This window comes from Ornithorhynchus anatinus, chromosome 3, assembly GCF_004115215.2.
Source record: "Ornithorhynchus anatinus isolate Pmale09 chromosome 3, mOrnAna1.pri.v4, whole genome shotgun sequence".
NCBI classification, from domain to species: domain Eukaryota; kingdom Metazoa; phylum Chordata; class Mammalia; order Monotremata; family Ornithorhynchidae; genus Ornithorhynchus; species Ornithorhynchus anatinus.
The window spans coordinates 85,178,256-85,204,752 of NC_041730.1; the positions used below are offsets into that span (position 1 = coordinate 85,178,256).

Here is a 26,497-nt window from a genome sequence, read left to right on the forward strand (position 1 = left end):
TTTCTCATCTGCAAAATGGGTACAATAAAGCAGGTCCTATCTACCACGCAGGGGACAGTGTGACTCATAATTACCGTCCGCGAAAGTCTTTGAAATTCCCAGATGAAAGAAACGAAAGAAACAAGAACACCTCACATAAGCTGTAGTGATGTCCTGGTTTCGTTTCTGGCGGTTGGTCACCCTTCCTGAGTCCAGACCTGAAAAGCAATACTACAATCCTCCCTATGCCAGAAGCTCACAGACCTTGGTGTCATCTTCGACTCCTCTCCGATTTTTAACTTCTCGTGTTCAGTCTGTTTCTAAGTCCCGCTGGTTTTCCCCACCACAAGCTTTCCCATATCTTCCCCTTCATCTCAACACTATGGCCACCACTTGGGTTCAGTGTCTCAGTCACACCTCCCCCCTCCACCACTCTACCACCTGTCTCAACTTCTCCCCTCGCTCGTGCACTCTGCTACCCTGATCATCTTCCTAAAACTTTATTCAGATCCCATTATCTCGCTCAGTCGGAAATCTCCAAGGCTAGCCATTTTCCTCCTTCATCAACAGAAGCTCCCGAACCTTTGGCTCTAAGACGCTCCATCAATCAATCGGTGGTATATACTGAGTACTTATTGTGTGCAGAACACTGTATTAAGCCCTTGGGAGAGGTTATTTTTTCTTTCTTTTGCTGTTACTAGTTATATGTGTATTTTCCTCCTGCTTCCACGGTTGATATATGTCTGTTTCTCCGATGAGATAGTAAGCGCCTTGAGGGCTGGGACTGTCTTTCTTCTTTTTTGTGTACTCTCCTAAAAGCCTAGTGTAGAACTCTTCACACAGTTGATACTGAAAAACCATTACTATTTTAATTTAGTATTATTCTTGGAACTCCCACTTGAGCATTGGAGAAAGTACTAGAGAAGAATTCCCTGCCCACAACAAATTTATACTCTAACAGAAGACAAACATAAACATCCTTCTAAATGAAGTAATCAGAATAAATTATTAGCTCTACAGTTGACCGTTCATTTGTACAGTAGTGCAGAGGGAGGGCTTGAGGTGGCTGCTGGGCTGATGTGATTTGAGAGATGGGGATTAATCCGGGAAGGCTTGCTGGAGGAGGTGTGATTTTAGGAAGGCTGTGAACATGAGGAAAGCCATGGTTTGTCAGAATGAAAATGAATGAATAAGAAGCATTTATGGTACCAGAGAATCTAGGTTCCGAGTTGCTGCACAGAAAACACTTTTCTGAAAGGCAGTCTTCATTAGGAAGCCCATCGGTGTTAGTTGTAGTTCTACTTAGTTTCTCTTCCATTCCCCAAAAGGTGTTCTCTGAAAAGAGTATGAGAACTTTTTTTTTAAATGATCTTTGTTAAGCACTAACTATGTATCAGACACTGCACTAACGGTTGGGGTAGATATAAGCTAATCATGTTGGCCACAGTCTGTGTCCCATATGTCCCATGTCCCACAGTCTTAAACCCCGTTTTACAGATGAGGTAACTGAGGCCCAGAGAAGTGAAGTGACTTGCCCAAGGTCACGCAGCAGACAAGTGACAGAGCTGGGATTGGAACCCAGGTCATCTGACTCCCAGACCAGTGCTGTTTCCGCCAGGCCAACCCATATCGAGAATTTGGGTCATGGGGTCACCGAAGCTGGTTAGAAATGAAGTTTTAGAAGCTCCCATTGTTCGGCACTGCGTCGTGCTTTTCAGTGCACACCAATCTGTCCTTAGGCCAGTTTATTTTCAAAAAGACTGGGTTTCTTCCCTTCTCTTTGCCATAGGATCGTGGGGTCAACAGTTGCCTCTTCCAGAATCCGGAAAAACTTCACATGACCATTGGGACCCTAGTACTCTTGAATGAACGGGAGATTCAGCGGGCGCAAGACCTACTACAGCAGTGCAAAGAAGAGTTTATCAAGTGAGTAATCTCAGTACACGGAGAGAGGGCAAGTCATCTTTCAGAACCCCAAACCCATTTTGAGTCCCAGGTAGCACGGTATCTGGAACACGACAGTGATCCCCTCATCCGGAGCACTCGGAATTGCCGCGTGAAAGTGTCCAAAGTGGATTTTGAAAGCTGTGGACTTGCAAGTTCCTTTGCAGTTCATTTAGTCGTATTTAGTGAGGGCTTACGGTGTGCTAAGCGCTGTACTAACCTCTTGAGACAATACAGTGTAACAATAAACAGACTCATTCCCTGCCCGCAATGAGCTCACACTGTGCCGAATCTATAGATTTTGCTTTGATAGTGCAACTGTCAATCTCCAAAGTGGTTTCCCTGGGTGCTTTAGCAGTCCAGCAAGAATTCCCGCCAAGGGTTTTCTTTTCTGTTCTTCACTCATCCCAGAGAGTAGCACTCGCTCATTTCAAATCTTTGCCAACACGACCGTCTCAGGTGGAGTTCCCTTCCACCTTTGAAGGGAAATGGTCTGGTGAGAGGCAGTTCAAGGCAGAGGAGCGGGACAAGCCATCCGATTTGACTCTGAAGGCGGGAAACACTGCTGTCATTCCACCCCTTGAAGTGTCCCAGGTGCGGGAGTTTAAAACTCAGCTGTAAACTTGGTACAGTGGCTTTCACTCCCAAAGTAACTTCAACGCTTTTGTTTGAGTAGGGGTAGGTAGAGTAAGATAAAGAGTAAGAGAGACTTGAAAACACTGACCCAAATACTTGCTGTTTCTTTTGTGATTTCTTTGTTCCACACCCCTGGAACTGGAGCTCGCTGTAATAAATGGGTTATTGTTTTGGATTGAACAGGGTGGAGGTTGTGTTTAAATTTCTTTGGTTATGTAATGCGTGCAGCTCTGTAACGTGATGTCAGTTTTTGCTTGTACTTGAATAATGGCTTCCTTAGTAAGATCTTTTAGATTTTTTTTTCCCTCCATGCCTTCATTCTCTTTGGGGCCTTCAGCAAGAGGGCTTTCTTTTAGAGCAGTTCTTGAAATGGGGTAAATTGTTTTCTGCAACTTTGTTCAGAACAGCTTAGCCCATTCCCTCTAGTCGATATCAACAATGTACAGATATTAAAGTACGGGTATGTACATTTCTTTGGATTCCATTTAAAAAGCAGAGGTCTAAAGTTTAAGTCAGCCGTTTCCTTTTAAGGCTTGCTGTGTTACTGCTATGGAGAAAAATCCAGCTCTGAAAGATTTATAGGCTGATTGGATATTTTATTTGGAAAAATACGTGTTTCTGTTTTTCCAAATCAGTGAGGCCCTTTTCAATTGCCAAAGACTCTTTCTACAGTTTTCAGAGTGGCAAGAGAGATTCTAGCCATGCCAGTCCACTCTGCGTGACCGAAGGCCAGAGCTTTAAAAATGCCAGGGTTGGGGCACTTGAAGGGTCAAAATCAGAGTTAATTGTTTCTAAGACCCTCTGATGTGACAAGTTGAAAACCACAGCTTTTGCTGTTTCAGCTCAAGAGTGATTTTTGAAATTTCAAAAAATTTTTCAAATAGTTGCCCTCCAAACAGCCTACAGTTGCATTCAATTCAGAAGGATTTCCAGCATTCTTTTTTGCTTTTGATCGGTTTTAAATGCCACCTGCGATTTGAAATTAATATTGCAGTGAGTACAATTAATTACAGCTATTTAAGTCTGTTTGCTGCAATATTAATTTGCATCTGGGCATAAGTTTGGGGAACAAATTAGGCATAAGGATTGATTGCCTGTATCATCTGTGCTGCACCAAAGGGATAATTTAGTGCTGAGATAAAATCATTTTCTAATCTCCTAATGATCTCTGTCAATTGAAGGGTATATTTCTCCCCCTTCCTCTCTTTGCTTCTGAAACTTCGGCCTCTCTCATCTTTTGAATTCAGGGTAGTGTGGTCAGTGAACTGGGGAGTTTCCTGGACAAAGCCACAAGAAGTAACATCAAGCTCCCAATCTGACATTTAGCCTGGAAAGCACCAGAAATTAAAAATCAAAATCTTCATTGTATGCTTCTAATTCGACTTAAATTTCTTGGGATTTTTCTTTTTTGGGCGGTGGGGGAGGCTTTTGGAAAATATGGCCGTTTGGACTATTCAAAAGCGGAACCCTATGAAAAAGTGGGTGTTCCGAAGGAAGGGGTGTGGGGAGAGGGTTTAGATATGGAAATAGTTTACGCATTTAAAGATTGAGGCCAGTTTGTACCGTGACCTTGTGTTTCAGAGCTTGGGCTGAGGGCCCCTGTAGCTCATGGTTCAGGATGAATAATTCATGGTGGGTAGTGAACTCCATTGCTCTAAATAGGACCCTCGTGGCCCACCTTTTCCTGGGAGAAGTAAATTAGGAGGATGTGATGACCTGAAATAAAGAAAGCAGTCCTCGTCTACCCATAGCCATCTTTACCTCCTAGCATCGCTGAATCAGAGAAGGACCCCGGGGGTCTCCCTCTACTCTTTACTTTCCTCAAGACCCCTACATCTCTTGCTGTATCAGCCTCTTAGCTGCCTTTCCATCCCAGCATGGATGGTGTTGGAGGGCAGGTTTTGAGGGGCCTGGAGTCCCCAAAGCGCTGCTGTCCGGCAGTTCCATTGTTCATGCATTCAATCGTATTTATCGAGTGCTTACTCTATGCAGAGCACTGTACTGAGCGCTTGGAAGAGTACAACAGTGAACAGACACATTCCCTGCCCACAACGAGCTTACAGTCTAAAGGGGGGCATGAGGGATGGGTTCAGTGCAGACTGCTAATGGAGGGAGCTGGAGGAAGCTGAAGGGACCATGTTGGGAGAAATAGCAGCTAATTTTGGTAATCCCGGTCAGAAAGCAGTTTGGCCCATTCTTTGGAAGAGGTTTTTCCACTCCTCTGCATAAAGAGAACAAAGACCAGAGGGAGGAGACAACATGATCTCTGCATGAGTGGATTAGCATCCGGCCTACAATTAATAATGCAAGTCAGTGCTCGGTTTTTCCTGTATGCAGAGAAGATTGCAGACTCGACAGGCCTTTTATGCAGCCACTTCTGTTATGGGGAGCACTGACCCCTGCTTGGAGAAAGGACAACCCTCTTAGCCTAATGATTCTCTCTCTTTTCCCTTTGAAGCCAGATTGCTGGAGGCAAACCTCTCCCCGTAAAGATGGCAGGGGTGGAATATATGAATGATGACCCCAGCACGATCGATATCCTTTATGCCAAAGTACACATGAAGGATGGCTCAGACAGGTGAGTGACCAGAGTGTCCCCTCCGTTGGTACGTTACCCTTCTCCAAATAAAAGTTGAACCCAGCACAAACTGACCCCCACTTCCTGAAGTCCATTTTTAACCAGTCGATGAACTAAATTTATTGAAGGCCCTGTGGGGAAGACTAAAGTTAGACAAGGGCAAAGTATAATCCCTGCCTTGAGTGGTTTACAGTCTAATCGTGAAGTATTGTTATGTTTTTGTCCCCCTCTCTGTGGGCAAAGAATGCGTTATGGGCTTCTGTTACTTTGCCAAGCGCTAAGTACAGCTCTGCACTACGACTTTCCAATCGTGGAAGGTGATAAAAATGCCAGAGACAGAGGAATCAATCAATCATTGATTGATTGAATGATTGATTGATTGATGAGCATTATAGATAGATCAATGTGGTTGAGGCTCAGTCTTTACTTTTGGGTTAGCGAGTGGCCACTGACCCTTCAGTCAGTCTTCAAGGGAATCTAGCAGTTCTGTGGCAACACATAAACAGTGGCCGTAATTTATCGCCGCCAGGGTTAGTAAGTCATCAACAAAAATATTGAATAGCATGGCTCCCGAGGTTTCTCGGACACTTATCATCAGGTACTAACTACCTCCCGGCCCATCTCCCCATCTCCCTTGCTTGACGTGACACTGTGCTCTCTTAATTCCTGATTGCCTGGCTTCTCTTTTGTTATCTTTGTATATTTTGTACATGTTACTATGGAACTTATATGTTCTGTGCCTGTATTGCAAATGATTGTGTCTTAGTTTGATCCATATTTTCATTAATGCCTTTTAGACTTTAAGCTCTTTGGGGGCATATCAATCAGTCATATTTTTTGAGTGTTTACTCGGTTCAGACCACTGTACCAAGGGCTTTGGAGAGTACAATATAGTAGAGTTGGTAGGCATGCTCCCTGCCCAGAAGGAGCTTACAGTCTGGGGGGGAAGGCAGACATTAATATAAATAGATTTTGGATGTGCACATGAAGCTGAGGGTGGGGAGAATAAAGGGTACTAATCCAAGTGCAAGGGTGACAAAAGCGTTAGGGAGTAGGGGAGATGCTTGTTTTCTCCTTCATTGTCCCCTAGAGTCTAGTCCCGGGTAACTCGCACAATGGGCGCTTATTAAACTTGGTGGAAACCTAAAATGAAAGCCCTGAAATGTGCCCATTTTGTAAACAAGGAGCATGAACCATGCTCTGTGCTCCTCTGGCCCTGCTTCATGAAACCAAAATAAGCTCCGCCTTATTCTTATAATTAATCAAGCCATTTACTTCATTTTCGCCATTATCTCCATAGTGTAATTAAGCATCATTTTCACTTGGGCTGTTTTCCATTCATTTGTTCTGTGTCAACTGTATTATTCATTTCATTTTTACCACTGCTCATTTGAAGACTCACGTGATGAAAAGCTAGAAAATTAAGTGCCAGAGACCCCACGGCAGTTGCCCTGCAGACTGTAATAACAAGAATAATTATTATGGTGTTTGTTAAGTGCTTACTATGTGCCGGGCACTGTACTAAGCACTGGGGTGGATACAAGCGTAGCGGGTTGAACCCGGTCCCTGTCCCACTTGGGGCTCGCAATGTCAATTACCATTTTACAGATGAGGTAACGGAGGCCCAGAGAAGTGAAGTGACTTGCCCAAGGTCACAGAGCAGGCAAGTGGTGGAGCAGGGATTAGAACCCAGGACCTACTGACTCCCAGTCAAGGGCTCTGTCCACTTACCGTGTGGTCCGGGGAAAGCCATACGCAGGCGCTATGCCCTTAGCAGCTTGAACATTGAGGTTTTAATCGACTACCCAACCCTTCTCTGGTCCTTTAGAGATTTCTCCAACTGCCTGGGCCTGTGTGAGAAGGGGTGGTTGATGGCTCCCCCTCCTAGAGCATGGGCGAAAGGGGAAACCCCAATGGGAGAGGTCTCAGGGAAGGGATCAGATTGGATCCCCCAAGCTGTCTGGGGTTCTGGGTGAATGGCTTTATGGCTACAGCCCTTGGGGCTAGGGCCCTCTGGATGTTGTGAAGCTGGCAGGAGTTTTCAGGTAAAGAAAGCGAAGACCTATAAAGGCTGGTTTCCTGCTTAGCTCTCAGCGAAGTGGCATTAATGAAAGGGTATGAGCTCTAAAGGTAAATACGCCCTTTAATTTCCCCCTCCCGGCCTCCTTAAACCCTTTAGCTTTCCTGTTTAAAGGTTTGGAAGTTACAGAGATTTTGTGAAAATCGCATTAGGAGGCTGGGGTTCGTCATCCAGGGAAACTAATGAACAGCTTAACCGACTCGCATCTCTCCACGCAATGCCATTTCCCTTTTCCTTCTGTCCTCAACACTGACTGTATCCCAAAGAAAGAAAAAAGAAACTTTTTAAATCGCTGGTTTTTGAGAAGGAATAGAATAAATATGGCAAACAAAGAGACACACTTGCTGAGGGGGAATCCACATGGCTCCTCGTGTTTTCAGTAAGTTCTCATCCCCTACTCTGTAAGTCTCCTGGTCACCTCTTCTCTGGAGCCCAGAGCAAAGTGGACAAAATGGACAGCTTTATTTAACCAAACAAATGCCCTACTGTGATAGTAATGAGAGCCGGCAGATGCACAGTTGAATTTAAGCATAAGTCATTTTGTCATTTGGAATTTGGAATTTGGAAAAGGCCCAAATCTTTAGAAGTCATTGATGGTCCCGACGCCGTAGAATGTTTTGAAGTTTCATTAAAGGAGAAGCAATCCAATTAATTTCTGACTTCCTGATCCAATACCCAATCATTCGGTTTAAATGTATGCTCTTGCTTGGAGATCGGAATGTTTGTCTGAATGCTTCATTCATTCAATCAGCCGTATTTATTGAGTGCTTACTGTGTGCAGAGTACCGTATAAGTACTTGGGAGAGTGCAGTATAACAATAAACAGATACATATCCTGCCCACAATAAGCTTACAGTCTAGAGCTTCAGCAGGGAGTGTTCATTTCACAATAGCTTTGTTTGTAGCGGACGAATTGAGTATTAATGTTAGATTTCCTGTCAACACTCCAACACCGCGGTAGAAAAGTCAGTGGCCCCCGCGGGTCCCCAGCCCCCAGACCCGCCTCGCCACCTCCTCCGTAACCTGGATCGGGCCCCTCTACGTCGTCCCGGGGGTTTGATCCCATTCTGACTTGCAACGCTGGGGCGGGAAGGACAGAAGGAGCGGCAGCACGAGGCCTCCACAGAATAGCGAACGATAGTGAGGTCGTGGCTCCAGCTGCAGCGGAGGCAGTCACTGTTGGGCTCTGAGGTGTTAATGTCTGTTTCCCCCTCTAGACTGAAAGCTTGCTATGGGCAAGGAACGGTTCTGCTAATTCTGTGTATTGTACTCTCTCGAGTGCTTAGTACAATGCTCTGCACATAGTAAGCGCTCAATAAATAGAATTCATTCAATCGTATTTATTGAGCGCTTAACTCTTTGCAGAGTGCTGTACTAAGCGCTTGGAAAGTACATTTCGGCAACAGAGACGATCTCTACCCAACAACGGGCTCACAGTCTAGAAACGGGTGAACCTCTTCTGTTCTAGTGACAGTGCCCTACTACTTTTTTGTTTTTTTCTTCATGTATTTGTCCTGGTCTTAGGTTGTTTTTAATAAAAATAACAATCATTGAGGTATTTGGGGTTTTTTAAATGATCTTTGTAAAGCACGATTGCCAGGCACTTTCTTTTTTTTAGAGGTATTTGTTAAGCACTTACTATGTGTCGGGCACTTTCTTTTTTTTTAAGTGGTATTTGTTAAACACTTATGTGCCAGACACTGTTCTAAGCACTGGGGTAGATCAGTTTGGACACTGTCTGTGGCCCACATGGGGCTCACAATCCCCTTTTTACAGCTGAGGTAATAGAGAAGTTAAGAGACTTACCCAAGGTCACACAACAGACAAGTGGCACTGCCAGGAGTAGAACTTGGGTCCTTCTGACTCCCAAGCCCATGCTCTATCCACTTAGACTACACTGCTTTCCCATTTGTTAAGTACCTACTAGGTGCCAAGCACCGGCCAGATCCAAGTTAATTAGGTCAGACACGGTCCCTGCCCCACCTAGAGCTCACAGTCTAAGAGAAGGGAGAAGAGGTATATATTCCCCATTTTACACAAGAGAAAATCAAGGTCCAGAGAAGTTAAGGGACTTGTCCAAGGTCACACAGCAGGCTGCTAGCAGACCCGGTATTAGAGTCCGGGTCCTCTGACTCCCCAGCCCTGTACTCTTTCCACTAGGCCACATTCTCGTTTCATCTCTCCTTATGTGTTTGTCAGCAGTCCCTTCTCCCCACTTTTATTCTTAGATTGTGAGCCCCTTGAGGGGCCAGGGATCATGTCTGATTCCCACCAGCGCACCATTTCTCAGCCCTCCTTACAGTGCTTTGCACACTAGAAGCATTAAAGAAATCCGACTGCCCCTACCCTTATTATTGCACAGATTCGTAGAGTGTTTAGAGAAGCAGGTGGCTGAGTGGAAAAAGCCCGGGCTTGGGAGTCAGAGGTCGTGGGTTCTAATCCCAGCTCCGCCACTTGTCAGCTGTGTGACTTTGAGCAAGTCACTTAACTTCTCTGTGCCTCAGTTCCCTCATCTGTAAAATGGGGATGAAGACTGTGAGCGCTTAGAACAGTGCTGGACACATAGCGCTTAACAAATACCAGCATTATTATTATTATTATTATTATTTAGGAACCAGCTAAGTCGAAGTTTTCTCTGTGATTAGGGACCTCCTGAATTTTCTCTCTCTCTTGATTTCTCCCACACATTTTCTCTTTCTTGACTTTTCCAGGTTGCAACTGATAGCTGATCAGCTGGTGGAACGGTTTGTGGCCTCAGGGCTGATGCTGAAGGAATGGGATAAGGTGAAACTCCACGCTACTATCATGAACACGCTCTTCAGGAAAGACCCCAGTGGTACGTTTCCCTGAGAATCATAATGCAACTTTTAGGTCAGCAGGAGTGGTTGTGTGCAAGTCATTGTGGTACCAGGTGAACCTAGCTAGCATCTCAGGTTTTGTTGGTGCTTGTGGATTTTTTTCTTAGGCCTAATATCTCGTTGAATGGACCCACGAAAAGGATGGAGAGATGTCAGGGAGGAGTGGAACTCTGATTCCATTTGTCCTACCATACTTGCAAGTAGCCGCTTTTCCAGATTAGTTTATATTGTGTGTATTTTTAGCAAGAAAACTATGGATCCACTATCAGAACGATTGCAGATGAAGAGCGGGGCGCTCTGGGAGAGATGTGTCCTTGGTGTCGCTATGGGTCGGAGACGACTTGACGGCATAAGATAAGACAGGATATAAACACTTATACAATAATAACAATAATAATTATGGCATTTGTTGAGCATTTACTCTGTGTCAAGCTTAGTTGTAAGCACTGGGGAAGACACAAGATAACTGATTCAGTCATAGTCCCTGTTCTACCCAGGACTCACAATCTAAGTAGGAAGGAGAACAGGTATTGAAATCCCATCATACAGTTGAGGTAAATGAGGCATAGGAATCGTTCCGGGAAGCCAGTCTTCACGGCAGCTTCCTAGGTCAAAGACTGGCCTTTGTTCCCGTGTCTGCTAATTCTGTTCATTCATTCAGTCAGTCATTCATTCAGTCGTAATTATTGAGTGCTTACTGTGTTCAGAATACTGTACTAAGTGCGTGTAGGGTACAATGCAACAATAAAGAGAGACAATCCTTGACCACAATGAGTTTACAGCCTAGATGAGGGGAGACAGACATCACTACAAATATATAAATGACAGATATGTAGATAAGTGCTTTGGGGCTGAGAAGGGGGAAGAGCAAAGAGAGCAAGTCAGGGTGACACAGAAGGGAGTGGGAGAAGAGAAAAGGGGGAGCTTAGACCGGGAAGACCTCTTGGAGGAGTAGGGCCTTCAATAAGGCTCTGAAGGAGGGGAGAGTAATTGTCAGATTTGAGGAGGAAGGGCGTTTCAAGCCGGAGGCAGGACGTGGGCGAGGGGTCGGCAGTGAGATAGGTGAGATGGAGGCAAAGTGAGAAGTTTAGCGCTAGAGGAGCGAAGTGTGTGGGCTGAGTTGAAGAAGGAGAGAAACGAGGTGAGGTAGGAGGGGACAAGGTGGTAGAGTGCTTTCAAGCCAATGGCGAGGAGTTTTTGTTTGATGCAGAGGTGGAAGGGCAACCACTGGAGTTTTTTGAGGCGTGGGGTTACACGTCCTGAATATTTTTGTAGAAAAATGATCCGTGCAGCAGAGTGAAGTAAGGACTGGAGTGGGAAGAGACAGGAGGCTGGGCGGTCAGCAAGGAGGCCGATGCAGTCCTCCAGATTGGAGCTCGTTATGGGCAGGGGAACACAGTAGTTATATTGTACGGTCCCGAGTGCTTGATACAGTGCTTTGCGCACAGTAAACGCTCAATAAATACGATTAAATGGAGGAATGATCGTATTAACCTGGTAGTAGTTTGGATGGAGAGGAAACGGCAGATTTTTAGCCATGTTGTGAAGGTGGGACCGGCGGGACTTAGTGATGGATTGAATATGTGGGTTCAATGACAGAGAGGAATCAAGGATAACGTCAAGGTTATGGGCTTGTGAGATGGGAAGGATGGTGTTGTATTCTCCCAAGCACTTAGTAGAGTGCTCTGAACATAGGAAGCACTCATTAAATACCATTAATTGATTAAGTGACTTACCCAAGGTCACACACATCAGGTACCCGGCCTAGCTGGGATTGAAACCTAGGTCCTCTGACTCCCAGGCCCCTGCTGTTTTCACTAAATCATGGTGCTCCTCATATTCATAAATATTGGTAGCTGCCCTTATCGGCTTTGATGTTCCTCCCTTTGCACCTCCTGGGTGAAGAGTAGATTGGGAAGGGAAAATCTGTGAGCCGGGAAGGTTGGGACTTAGAGTCAGAGAAGCAGCGAGGTCTAGTGGAAAGAGCATGGGCCTGGGAGTCAGAGGACCTGGGTTCTAATCCCAGATCTGGCACCTGTCCACTTAACTTCTCTGTGCCCAAGTTACCTCATCTGTAAAATGGGGATGAAAACTGTGAGCCCCATGTGTGATAGGGACTGTACTCAACCCGATTATTTTGTATCTACCCCAGTGCTTAGTACAGTGCCTGGCACGTAGTAAGCCCTTAACAAATACCACAATCATTATTATTGTTATTATTAAGTAGTATTTCACTGTACGGTACAGTTGGGGAAACTCAGGCTCTCCAATTTAGCTAAATTTTGCAGAAGAGCTTGGGTTTATAGCTGGTGTCAAGTTTCTTGCACTTTCATAAGCGACCTAACAAAATAATTTTCACAAGGGCTGAGGTTTAGGAAGATCTTGGCAGGCCCCTCCTGCAGGGAGTTGTTACCCTGACAGACCCTGACGTTTGACTTAGCTTCCCTTTCCTATCCACTTCTCCCTTTCTCTTGAAAACCCTCTGAGGATATATTTTATCCAGTCCCCAATTAATCCCAAGTAATTTTAGTGGTAGTGTTTAAGATAAAGTATGAGGCTCCGAGAAGGCCTCTTTAAGGGTGGGTGGAGGTATTCTTCCAGATTGGATGTAAAACCAGGTGGGGACAATCAGATAACACAGGCCTCATCTGATGTTCCCAATGCATTCTTTCCAGCTGAAGAAAAGAGCCCCTTCTTTGCAGCTAAACCTGGCCTAAAGGAAAGAGAATCGTTTGACGGCAGAAACATACTAAAGGTCAGTACGGCAGAAGGCTGACTCTGGGCCTCCCCGGGTGGGACCCCAAATTGATGGTGAAGGGGTAGCTGCCCCCTGACGTAAGGTTGGGTATCTTACCTTTCACCTATTCAGGGCATTGATGATGGAAAAACCTTTTAACTTCAAGGTGGATGAACTGGGCTGTGTTAATGCTGTGGGACCTCCAGTGTATCCAAAGTGGGTGGCTGATGGATTGGTAATAATAGGTCCCTTCATGTGGCTCCTTTGGAGCAAGGTGATTTTTACTGTGGGTTATTTTTTATTTTTTTTCCTAGCCTCTTATCTAAAGGATTGTGTTTGATTTTTACAAGAATAGTTTCCCCGGTTTATTTTTCTCCTTATACTTAAAGCCAAGCTTCCTGGTTTGAATGTTGCTGTATTTCTGCTCCAGAACAGTCCTGGTTAGAGTGCCAAGAAGCTGTTATTCTGGAGCCTTTGGTTTTTCAGTGCACTAAAATCTCCTGCACAATTTCAGGAGAAGAAGCTCTTTCCAATTGCAGTCCGTACCCTGCAGGCCGGTCAAGGGAGGAGCTGTTCCCTGTCTTGGTCACATGTTTTGTCAGATCTCCATCTTCCCCCTTGGAAATCCTAGAGCAGCAACATGGCATAATGGATAGAGCACGGTCCTGGGAGTCAGAGGTCATGGGTTCTAATGTCTGCTCCGACCTTGGGCAAGTCACTTCACTTCTCTGGGCCTCAGTAACCTCATCTGTAAAGTGGGGATTGAGACTGTGAGCCCCCTGTGGGACGGGGACTGTGCCCGACCTGATTTGCTTGTATCCACCCTAGTGCTTGGCACATACTGAGCGTTTAACAAATACCATTACTAATTATTATTATTCAAAATTAGCCCAAACATCTCTCATTCTTCAGTTTACAGTCCTCAACTATTGGCCCTTGAAAAAATCCTGTAATTCTACATTTGTAGCCAGAGTCATTGGCCCTTTGGGAGGTAGAGTAGCTGTGGTTAATTTGTGGGTCGTGCTCCTCCTCCTCCATCCCCTCTATTCTGTAACCAAGTCACTTGACAGTTTTCTTGTGCCCAGGGCAGTACCACTGATGCTAATTAATGATGCAACACTCAGCAGCTGCAGGCTTTCCTATCAGAGAGCCCAGCCTGGCAGTGCCAGCCATCCACCCAGGCATGTGTTCTGACCTCCTGTGGTGCCTTCCCATTTTTCCTAACGTGGCTGCATCTTTGGATGGAGAAGAAAGGGCACATTTTAGCTAAGTTGTGAAGTTGGGACTGGCAGGATTTAGCGATGGATTGAATATGTGGGTTGAATGACAGAGGAAACAAGGATAATGTCAAGGTTATGGGCTTGTGAGACGGGAAGGATGATGTTGTATTCTCCCAAGCACTTAGTAGAGTGCTCTGAACATAGCACTCAATAAACACCATTAATTGATTAAGTGACTTACCCAAGGTCATACGTCGGGCACGTGGCCTGACTGGGATTGAAACCTAGGTCCTCTGACTCCCAGGCCCATGCTGTTTTCATTAAGTCTTTTGCTGGCCTGAGGAATTTCTCCTCTTGCAAGGTGGCTTGGTGCTGGCTTTGGAGATGGGGTTTGAGCGACAGACTGCTGATTAACACAATTCAAGTAGCTGACGCCCTTGATGCTGTTTTGTCTGGACCCATCTGTCCCAGCTGGGACTGACCACTGCCTGTTTCTCTTCCTCCCTTTTCTCCTAACCTTCCTCTTCCTCTTGTCTTCCTCCCCTCCCTGGCATTTCCAGCAAAGTCTCATCAATTAGCTTTGGTCACTGTTCCGACTGAGGAAGACGAGAGTGAGTAGGGAAATCGGACTGCAGGAGGGAGTGGCTGGAAATTCAGCTCAGAGGTCGGGCCCAATAGGGGAGGTGAGCCATCTTGCAAGGTGGTATGAGGTGATGTGACCGTAAACCCGTGAAGGGGCAGGGATTGTCTCTATCTGTGGCCGAATTGTTCATTCCAAGCGCTTAGTACAGTGCTCTGCACATAGTAAGCGCTCAATAAATACGATTGAATGAATACAGACAGTTGTGAGAGGGAAAGTGCCAGCCTTTTCTTCGCCCTGTCTCTGGGAAATTAATTTCTTAATCTGTGGTCTGTTCGTTCACTGGAGTAGGGGAAATGAGTGTAGCTCCCTCTAGTGTTGGTTTGGGAGGCCTGCATTAATACCCTTATCCTTCCACTCTGATTTGGCGTTAATAATAATAACGTTGGCATTTGTTAAGCGCTTACTATGTGCAGAGCGCTGTTCTAAGCGCTGGGGTAGATATAGGGTGACCGCGGGAGGCTCACAGTCTTAATCCCCATTTTACAGATAGGTAACTGAGGCCCAGAGAAGTGAAGTGACTTGCCCACAGTCACACAGCTGCCAAGTGGCAGAGCCGGCATTCGAACCCATGACCTCTGACTCCCAAGCCCGGGCTCTTTCCACTGAGCCACGCTGCTTCTCTCAATAAGAATAATGTTGGCATTTGTTAAGCGCTTACTGTGTGCAGAGCACTGTTCTAAGCGCTGGGGTAGATACAGGGTAATCAGGTTGTCCCTCGGGAGGCTGACAGTCTTCATCCCCATTTTACAGGTGAGGGAACCGAAGCCCAGAGAAGTGAAGTGACTTGCCCACAGTCACACAGCTGCCGAGTGGCAGAGCCGGGATACGAACCCATGACCTCTGACTCCCGAGCCCGGGCTCTTTCCAAGTGCTTACCGTATATCAAACACTGTTCTAAGTGCTGGGGTAGATAGAAGCTACAGTCCTTGTCCCACATGGGGCTCACAGTCTTAAATCTCCGTTTTACACATGAGGTAACTGAGGCGCAGAGAAGCGAAGTGACTTCCCCAAGGTCACACAGCAGAGAAGTGGTGGAGCCGGGACCAGATCCCAGGTCCTTCTGACTCACGGGACCGCGCTCTGTCCGCTAGGCCGTGCTGCGTTTCCAGGTCTCTGTTGGGAATTTGGGTTCCAGGTCAAAATGTCATAAAATCAACTGGGAAGATGAATTACCCTGCTGTAGAAAGCTTGGATAGGAAAGATCGCCCCTTAAGACTGGGGGCGCTCTGAAGGTTTTGCTAAGGTGTGGGGCACGTAAGTCTTCCCCTCTGAAGGAAGCATTTCGAGATCGCAACCACTCCATTGGAAGTAGACAGATTGGCATAATGGCAGCGGGAGAGGTGGGACTATTTATTGCCATGTTGATTCTATTTATGCCACTGTTCTTGTCTGTCCGTCTCCCCCGATTAGACTGTAAGCCCGTCAAAGAGCAGGGACTGTCTCTATCTGTTACCGATTTGTACATTCCAAGCGCTTAGTACAGTGCTCTGCACATAGTAAACGCTCAATAAATACTACTGAATGAACGAAGAGGGCTGCCGTGGGACCGCCGGTGCCCCCTGTCCGCTGAAGGTGGATGCCCTGGGATTCTGCATGCACAGCCTCCTTTCCGGTGCTGATTTATAAATCTGCCTTTGCCTGTGTGCCATGGAGGGGAGGGAATATGTGGATATGGTGGCGAGTCATGGAGAACTGGAGAAGCAGCATGGCGCAGTGGAGAGAGCTCGGGCCTGGGAGTCAGAGGGTCATGGGTTTTAATCCCAGCTCCGCCACTTGTCTGCGGTGTGACCTTAGGCAAGTCACTTCACTTCTCTGTGCTTCAGTTACTTCATCTGTAAAATGGGGAATAAGACCGTGAGCCCTGTGCGGGACCGGGACTGGGTCCAACACGATTTGCTTGTATCCATCCCAGCGCTTAGTACAGTGCCTGGCACATAGTAAGTGCTTAACAAATACCATTATTATTAATAGTAATAACTAGAGGGGCCATAGGCACCTTAGAGGTGAAGTGAGAGGGTGTGGGGACAGGCAGCATTTACGCCCGAGGTGCCAGGAGCTCTCAAGCCTCACACTTTTCTGTCCTGAGCCAGCTGGGCCCCCCCCCTTGAAGATCTGAATTCTGTTTAAGCAGAGTGACCTACACTTTCTTTTCCCGGTCACACCTGAGTGGGTCCAGAAGTAGGAGCGAGCTGCCTTCCCAGGGAGAGGAAGGAGCCAAAGCAAGCTGGGGAAGCAGGAGGCTACCTGAGCGGTAGGGAGACTCTATGAAATTAGCATGGCACTGTTCCAGCCTTACACCCCTCCAGCCTTTGAAATAAAGGGATGACACTGCAAGCCTACCAGGTCATGATGTGGAGCCAGCTATGGTCACTCGTTTCAGAATAAAGAGCACTTTGTCCCTCTGACAGTCTTGGAACTAACTAACCATGTGTCTGCCCAGGCCAAACTGATAGTACTGTTAAAAAAAAAAACCACCCCCAAAATAGGTGGATTCTGAAATTTCTTTTTTTGAAATAGAGTTTTTGTTAAATGCTTACTCTTTGTGCCAGGCACAGCCCTAAACGCTGGGGTAGATACAAAGTAATCCAGTTGGACACAGTCCCTGTCCCACCTGGGGCTCACAGTCTTAATCCCATATTACAGATGAGGTAACTGAGGCACAGAGAAGTTAAATAACTTGCCCAAGGTCACACAGCAGACAAGTAGCAGAGCCGGGATTAGAACCCAGGTCCTTCTGACTCCCAGGTCCATGCTTTAACTGGGGTGTTTATGGTCAGTATGTTTTGTCCCATTCGAGCATGGAAGAGCTGAAAAGCCTTGAATTTGGGTCATGAAGACTAGGTGAGTTTGCTGTGGGGTTTTACATGGGAATCTTATCAGATTGACATCCGAGGGAGGAAATAGTGGGAGGAAATGACTCTAAAAACCACTGGTCTTGCCTACCTAGCATTGTCATCGGTAATGTAGGCATGTACCTAGTAGGAGTTCTGTCCTCTGCAGATTTAGTGCAAAAATAGAATTTGCACCAGAGAGGTGTTTGCTTTCTGGAGACCCATCCACAGAGTAAAGACAATAGTAATCCTCTGCCTAACTAGGTGTACTCACCTTATAAATATCCTTTCAGGCCAACAGTCTGAGGAGCAGGTTTTGGAAGGCAAAGAGGTAAAATATTAACAATCTTATCTATTTAACATGGAACAGAGAAATTCATTATTTTGCCCTGGGAGGAAATACAGTGACTAGAAAGGAACCGGAGCTTCTTTGCCTCCATTAGAGACTTGTCTGGTTCTAGGTCAATCTCTCTAGGTTCACTTTGGTAGCATAATAATGTTGGCATTTGTTAAGCGCTTACTATGTGCAGAGCACTGTTCTAAGCGCTGGGGGAGATACAGGGTCATCAGGTTGTCCCACGTGAGGCTCACAGTTAATCCCCATTTTACAGATGAGGTCACTGAGGCCCAGAGAAGTAAAGTGACTTGCCCACAGTCACACAGCTGACAAATGGCAGAGCTGGGACTCGAACCCATGGCTTCTGACTCCCAAGCCCAGGCTCTTTCCACTGAGCCACGCTACTTCTCTATGTATCATATGCTTAGGACCCTGTCCGGGCTGAAATTTCAAAGCCAAGATGAGCCGGTGTTGAAATTGGTGTCTGGATATTGGTTGGGACGGACTAGATCCAATTTGTCTTCTCACTGGGGAAGGCGGGAGAGAGATATAGAATGTGGGACTCAAGTAATGCACTTGAAAAAGGCACATCTCCTCCAAGAAGCCTTCCCTGACTAAGTCCTCCTTTCTTCTTCTCCCACTCCGTTCTACGTCTCCCAGACTTGCTCCCTTCCTTTATTAATTTCTTTATATCAATGTCTGTCTCCCCCTCTCGACTGTAAGCTCACTGTGGACAGGGAATGTATCCGTTCATTGTCGTACTCTCCCAAGCGCTTAGTACAGTGCTCCGCACGCAGTAAGTGCTCAGTAAATACAATCGACCGAGTTCGCAAGAGCGATCTTGTGCAGGCTCAGCGGGCCAGCCGATGTTCAGGCACCCCTGGGAATTGTAGTCCACAAAGGTGAGACAGGATCTGCCCCAGGTGACCACTGACCAGGCCTGAGACCTTAGGAAGTTCCAGGAGTCGGTTTGAGGAAGCCCAAAACAGGAAAGAAGGGCTTTATCCCACTCAGTCCTGAGTCCGTTCTAAGCACGAGTTATGAGCCTGGATTAACTCTTGTAACCTCTCTCAGGGAAGAGAACATTTAAGTGTAGTCTCCCTTATAGGGACTCTACTGGGAAAGCAGGGGAGAGCTTGAAAATAATGTGAATAATATTAATAATTGTGGTAGTAAGCACTATGTGGTATTAAGCACACTAAGCACTGTATTAAGTACTGGGGTAGGTACAAAATAATCAGGTCCCATATAGGGCTCACAGTCTGGGAAGGGAGAACAGGTGTTGAATCTCCATTGTGCAGATGGGGGGAGCGAAGCACAGAGGACTTAAGTGATTTGCCCGAGGTCACACAGCAGGCAAGCAGTAGAGCTGGATTAGGACACGGGACCTTTGGTCCACTTGGCCACGCTGCTTCCCTGTAAAGCAGCCATTATGGAAAGAACCTGTTTTTGGAAAGAAGAATTAGGAAGTAACAGAAACCAAGGTAACATTGCATAAGGAGGCAAGGTGGCTCAGTGGAAAGAGTAGGAGATTGGGAGTTAGGAGACATGGGTCCTAACGATAGCTCGGCCACTGGCCTGCTGGGTGACCTTGAACAAGTCACTTCAGTGCTACGGGACTCAGTTTCCTCACCTGTAAATGAGGATAAGACGCCTGCTCTCCATCTCTTAGACTTTGAACACCATTTCCAACAGGAACTTAGCATGATGTGATCATCATGTATGTATCCCAGAGCTGAGCCCAGTGGTTTTTCCCATAGTAACTGCTTAATAAAGGCCATCTCTATTCTTTTTTATTGTTCATCCTTTATTTACAAGCCTGAAAAATACCTTTCTCGAATTAAACCATGGCCTCTCCGGCAAGATATCCCGCCTCTGTTAGTTGTACCAGGATGCCTGGAAGAACATGGAGGATGGCTATCCAGGAGGGCAATCATCTAACATTCCTAACCATTCCCTCTCCACCCCTAACTTTCTCCCTAGCAACTAATTAAAAATAACATCATAAATAGCTAGAGGCTTTTGATGGCAAAGCAGCGGAAAGAAAGGCAAATTAGTTGGTTTAGGCATTGCCAAATGAGGGAGATTGTCACCTTTAAAAGACTTTCCACACTGGCTAGCAAGGACAAGGCAGCGAACTGGGCATGTTTGCATTTCCCATAGACTGTGATAAACTTGCAGTTGGGAATATCCTGCTAAGATAAAGAGGACTGCAAAGCAATTGTAGCTTCATCAGATAGTAGCAGACCGATGGCTAATGAGCAGCTTCTGGGGAGAAAAGTATTTTTAATGACAATCAGTTCGGGGGCCTTTCTAATGCTCCAGAGGGCAAAAGGATCGGTATTCTGGCTTGGCACTTGCCGCAAATTGAACAGAAGGATAACATCAATGCACATGAGCCCAACTGCAGGGTGACAAAGGGAAATTAGAGACCTGGATTGCACTCCCTGGGTGAGGTGATTTAATATAAATAAATGCAGAGCGATATATTTGGGAAGGAGCATCAAGTAGTATAGATGTGGCAATCAGAGATAGTGGTAGAAACCCGACTGCTTGAGGCACTTAAAAGAGTTCTGAAAAATATACGCTAAGGGTTAGAAATAACTCCCTCCTAGGTAGGGAGGCATACAGGAGGTATTTTTTCCATCTTCATTTTGATCATTCTGTGAATGGTGCAAGTGTGATATTCAGAATGAGATTTAGAAGGAATCAATCAACCATATTTTGAGAACTTACTATGTGCAGAGCACTGCACTAAGCCTCTGGGAGGGTACGCTTCAGCAGAATTAGCAGATGCGTTCCCTGCCCAGAATGATGGCCGGTAATATTCCGCAGATTGCGCTGCTCACTGGTGTTTGAGTACGTGGCTACGCACCCCAAACGATCTCTTCTTTTCTACAGCGTATGAAATGTTTTCATGAGAAGAGTACCTCCATGGAACTAGTTGGAATTTTGTGTTCATTTTTAGCCCCCTCAGCTCCCGAAAGTTCAAAGAAAGATAACTAGAGAGTGACCTCTTTAAAACCCTCTCCATTTCATTGGTTTTGTTCAAAGTGGTTTTAAGGGGACCTGCTGAATCAGGAACAATGCACAGTTAGCAGCTATGACTAGCTAATTTGAATTTAATTTCTGCTAGGAAGCAAGAATATTGGAATTAAGGCAGGGGTGGGTGATTATTTGGGCCACGTCGGTGTTTATTCGGTTTTCTCCATTCATAAATGTATCTGTCCACCCCCCCCCCCCATTAGAATGTAAGTTCCTTATGGGCAGGGAATATGTCTCTTGCTTGTTTGTATTTCTCAAGCGCTTAGGTGCATTTCACTTCGTGCCTGCTCTATAAATGCTCTTATTGCTGCTGCAATTACAATTATGACTACTGCTATTACGGGAAACTTTAGAGGATTACCCATATAAAATCTTCTGTGGTCACAGTACCTATTCGACATGCTATCTGTTGTAAAAAAAAAAAAAAAAAAAAAAGCAAAACCAATTTTCCATATCACCCTCACACATTTATACTTATAGACAAGCTGCATAACCTCATCCAGCAATCTTCATGTGCAATGATGATTAGTCTGTAGATTTTTACTTTTGGGGGGCCAGGTAAGAAACGGTTTTTGGAGGGCACATTTGGCCCCTGCTCTATCTCTTGCTACCTTTTGATTAAGGGATTTGTAATAACAGAGCAGCCAAAGAAAGGGCTTTAACACAAAGGTGAACGAAGGAATGCCCTCACCAGAAGCAAGCAATTTTAGGAATCTTTCGTGTTTTCAGAATTGAAAATGTAGTTGAACGAGGCTGTAAAGGTTCTTTCCAATCCCATTTCAAAAGACACCTCTACCTGAAGCCTCTTATTGCGTGCCAACCACTGAGGGTTCCTGCTTACATTAAAAATGCTTAAAATAAACCAGAAGAAATTAAGCTCAGAAAGAAGTCACGTTCTCACCAGTGTGAATGGTGTTCCATTTTCTGATACTTTCCCACTCTGAGCCTTTTTTTTTTGTTACAGTAAATTGTAACCCCATGTAGGAAGAATCCCATACAGTGTCTTGGCTCTGTTAACTCTGTATTAGTAGTAATAATAATGATATAATAAAAAGTTATTTGAATTTGATAGTGATACTTTATTATTATTACTAATAAAAATAATATTGAGTACTTTCTGTGTGCAAAGCACTGTACTAAGCACTTAGGAGAGTACAGTATAGCATCAGACACATTCCCTGCCCGCAACAAGCTCACAGTCTAGAGGGGGAGACAGACATTACTATAAATAGATAAATTATAGATTTATACATATGTGTTGTGTGGAAAGGTCTTATCCATACTAATAATGTTGGTATTTGTTAAGCGCTTACTATGTGCAGAGCACTGTTCTAAGCACTGGAGTAGGTACAGGGTAATCAGGTTGTCCCACATGAGGCTCACAGTCTTCATCCCCATTTTACAGATGAGGGAACTGAGGTGCAGAGAAGTGAAGTGACTTGCCCACAGTCACACAGCTGACAGGTTGCAGAGCCGGGATTCGAACCCAAGACCTCTGGCTCCCAAGCCCGTGCTCTTTCCACTGAGCCATGCACTTCTCTCTTCTCTCAATACTCTCAAAACATGTCATCACAATGCTCTTATTATTGTTCACAACACCTTATGAGGTAGGGAGGCTATTATTCGGATGTTAAAGAGGGGAAAAACAAGAAGTACAGCCAGGTTATGATTTGCTCAAAGGTCATCTACAGAGTCGTTGGCAGAGCTGGACATTAAGCCCCAGACTTCTGAATACCATTGCTTCTTTCCTTGATAAAGCACTTTTATTTTAAAGCAAACAGAGGTAGATGGTTAAAACATCACACTGAAGAAATCTGATTCACTGGGGTAAGATGAAGGATGAATTTCTGGTTAGGCCTTATCTGACCTTGCTGGGTTTATTTTATAACACTGTGGGCCATCTTTATCAGAGAGAGTTGATCAGAAGCCAAGAGGATACTGTGTATCTTTTTTTTGGTTTTGCACAGGTAAGTTAGCTGTGGTCAGCAGCACCAGTTTCCATCTTTTATGAAGTGATTTTATTTTTAATAAGTCATTCATCCAGGATTGAAAGGAATGAAACTGTGCAAGCTTGCGAGAAGAATAGGAAGCTCTCACCACTTAAGTGCCCTTACTGAGGCTCATTTTGATTGTGAGCTTCATGTGGGACCAGGATGGTGTTCAACCTGAGCTATCTACCCCTGCTCTGAGAACAGTTCTTGCCTCATGGTACGTGCTTAACAAATGACATTAAAAAAAGAAAAAGAGGAAACAGGCTGTGAAAAGACAACAGGGGCTCAAGTGTTGGCAATTCTTTGAGGTGTTCATTTTCACCAGGCGTGGAAAAACACCATGAGACCGCAAGCAAGGCCACTACTTAGACGAGTGATCCATCTAACCCAGAATTCTGTCTCCTATGCAGTAACAGGATGCTTGGAGAAACTCTCGAGTTGGTTACCCTTCTCGATTTTCATTTGTTTAGGGGTGAACCACCCATCATCTCTAGCTTTTTTCTTCACCCCTAACTTTGAGTGGTTATCTGGGACTGCGTATCCATTAATTTATCTAAATTCCTTTTGAAATTGTTGGTATTTTCTGTTGAACAACTTCCTGTGGGAATGAAGTCCATATTATCTTTGTCCGCTAGTTAAAGAAGTGTTCCCATTGGTTTGTTTTGAGCCCATATCCTTTTAACTTAATTTTCTCCCCATCCACTTCCTTAACCCCTTTCACTTCCTACCCCTTACATTTTGGGGTTGTGGAATTTTAATTGTTTGCCCTGTCCATTCCCATCATAATTTTATGCACTTCAGCTATATTTACTCTTAGCCTGTGCCTTTCCCAAATTGAAACACTTTATTTTGTCCCTGCCTAAGGTACAGCAACCCAAATTGCATTCACTATTTCAGGGTCAGGTTTCCACTGGCTGTGTAGGGGGAAAATGACCCTTTTTCTTTAATTTTCTATCCTTGTCTTAATAGTACATAGCATTCCGTTGGCTTTTTTGACCAACCAATCTGCTCTCCAGTGAGGGCTTTTTCCTCCTGATGTCCACTCGTTTTGAAAGATTTCTCGGTCGGGAAAAGTGTGGCTAACTCTTAGTTAGACGTAAGGAAGAACTTCCTGAGTTGTTAGACACTAGAGGATATATTCCCTTCCCTGAAGATCAATGGAACTGGGATTCATCTCTATCCAGGCTAGCCTAAAGTGGTGTTCATTACGTATGGGGAAAAGACTAAACCGGATGTTGTCTGAAAATCCTTTCCTTTCCTTTAGTAGTGATGCCTAATGGATGAGAAGTCCATGATTGGTTGCTGGAAGACAAGTTTGGGGTGTTGGATGGTCCATCCTTAAGAGAAGGATGGACATCCAGGAGGTTGTCCACTCCTCCAAGAGTGCAGTTGTTACTGCGGAAAGATCGAGGGCCCGGGTTCTAATTTCACCGTTGTCACGTGCCTGCTGAGTGACCTTGGGCAAGTCATTTAACTTCTCTGTGCCTCCATTTTCTCATTTGTAAAATGGGGGTTCTGTACCTGCTCTCCCTTCCCCTTAAACTGTGAGCCCCTTGAGGGGCAGAGGCTGTGTCTAACCTGATGATCTTGTATCTACCCCAGCATTGAGTACAGTGTCTGGCACATAGTTAGCACTTAACACCATCAACATCATCATCATCAGAGCCTTAGACTGGGTGCAATGTGAGTCTGACCTAGTAATGGCCTGACTCATGCACTCATATTCCAAAATCTTTCAGCAGTTGCTATTTTGAGGGTTTATGTTTTTGTCCATTATTTTGGAGTGAAAGCTCCTACAGGACAGGGATGGGGGCTGTTTTTCTCAATTTATGCAGCATCTAATATGCCATTTAATGTGTAGATACTCTTAAAGCACTTAGCAGTGAGGGTGGTATTTAAAAAAAGCTACCCTTATCATGGAGTAAGTATTCGGGAAAAAGAAACAGCAGAACTCATTTAATCTGTGATAGTTACTTATTTCCTGCCTTTTTTTAAAAAAAACAAAACTTGGCAGATGTGTATTTCATTGAATTTTGTCAGGGCTTATTAAGAGTTCCTAAAAATTTACCTGAAGCTCCCACTCACAATCTGCTTTTAATAAGTGAAGTTCATTTTTCAATTAAAACTGATTGCAGGTTTATTACTTCACAACGCAAGACAAAACTGATTTGGATAATAATGAGGTGGAATTTACATTTAATTTGCTTTTATTTCAGAAAACATTTACGTCTAATTTTGTACTCCACTGTGGTTTGCACTAATTAACTTGAGACACAAACAATGATTTTTACTAATTTCATTTGTGCCTTATTACAAAACGTCTTAATAAAAAATGATTGACCTAAAAATAACGTCCGCTGAACTTTTAGGTAAGTGGGGCTAATGCTACAATTAGCATTAAAAAGAGAACATGGTGATCAGGAAAAATTGCAGTCTTCATGAGGGCCTGGGATGCTGGACTCTTTGCCAAAGTCCCGGAATGCTTTGTTGCTTCAGAGATTAAAATATGTATGAGGGTCACCACGCTGGGCCCTTTAAGAACCACTGAGAGCTTGCAGGAACTAAACCGTTAGAAGCTGTATGTTTTCTCAGGAATAATGAGAATGTACTTTGGATTGAGGGGGTGAGAAAGGATGAACGATCTGAGCTGGGCAGCCAGGCAGTTGTATTTACTGAGCACTTAATGTGCTCAGGGCAATGTATTGAGTACTTGGGAGAGTACATTAAAACGGAGTTGATAGATACATTCCCCCGTCCACAGAGCTTACAGTCTAGAGGGCAGTCCCCGTGAGCCTTAATCGGGGAAGGAGAAGCTCAGTCTGTTCAGATTCCCGTTATTTGGTTGCTCTACCCAAACCTAATCTAACCTCCCTTGGTTGGGTTGTGTATGTGGGAGTTTCCTGGGAGAACATTACCGGGAAGCAGTGCGGTCCAGTGGAAAGAGCGTGGGCCTGGGAGTCAGATGACCTGGCTTCTAATCCCGGTTCTGCCACTTGTCAGCTGTGTGACCTTGGGCAAGTCACTTAACTTCTCTGGGCCTCAGTTGCCTCATCTGTAAAATAATACTTAAGTGCTTACTATGTGCTGAGTACTGTTCTAAGCTACAAGATAATCAGGTTGTCCTATGTGGGACTCACAGTCTTAATCCCCTTTTTACAGATGAGGTAACTGAGGCACAGTGGCTTGCCAAGGTCACACAGCAGACAGGTGGCAGAACAGGGATTAGAACCCACGACTTCTGACTCCCAAGCCCGTGCTCTTGTTACTGGGATTCAACCCCTGTTCTCCCTCCTAGTTAGACAGTGAGCCCCGTGTGGGATAGGGACTGTGTCTGACCTGATTAACTTGTATCTACCTCAGTGCCTAATATATGCTTGGCACATAGATGATAATAATGATAATTATGGTATTTGTTAATCGCTTACTGTGTGCCAGGCACTGTTCTAAGCACTGGGGAGGATACAAGCAAATTGGGTAGGACACAGTCCTTGTTCCACGTGGGGCTCACAGTCTCAATCCCCATTTTTCAGATGAGGTATTTGAGGCACAGGGAAGTGAAGTGACCTGCCCAAGATCGCACAGCCGGGATTAGAACCCATGACCTTCTGACTCCCAGGC

General features: G+C 45.1%; 1 protein-coding gene across 1 annotated transcript in view; it reads left to right on the forward strand.

The window, feature by feature from the left end:
• Positions 1-26,497, forward strand: part of ASCC1 (activating signal cointegrator 1 complex subunit 1) — a 72,812-nt gene that overhangs the window by 28,035 nt on the left and 18,280 nt on the right. Inside the window, exons 6-9 of the mRNA XM_001509366.3 lie at positions 1,769-1,905; positions 5,018-5,137; positions 9,929-10,053; positions 12,751-12,830. Coding sequence (XP_001509416.2) covers positions 1,769-1,905; positions 5,018-5,137; positions 9,929-10,053; positions 12,751-12,830 — 462 coding nt within the window. The remainder of the gene's footprint in view (positions 1-1,768; positions 1,906-5,017; positions 5,138-9,928; positions 10,054-12,750; positions 12,831-26,497) is intronic.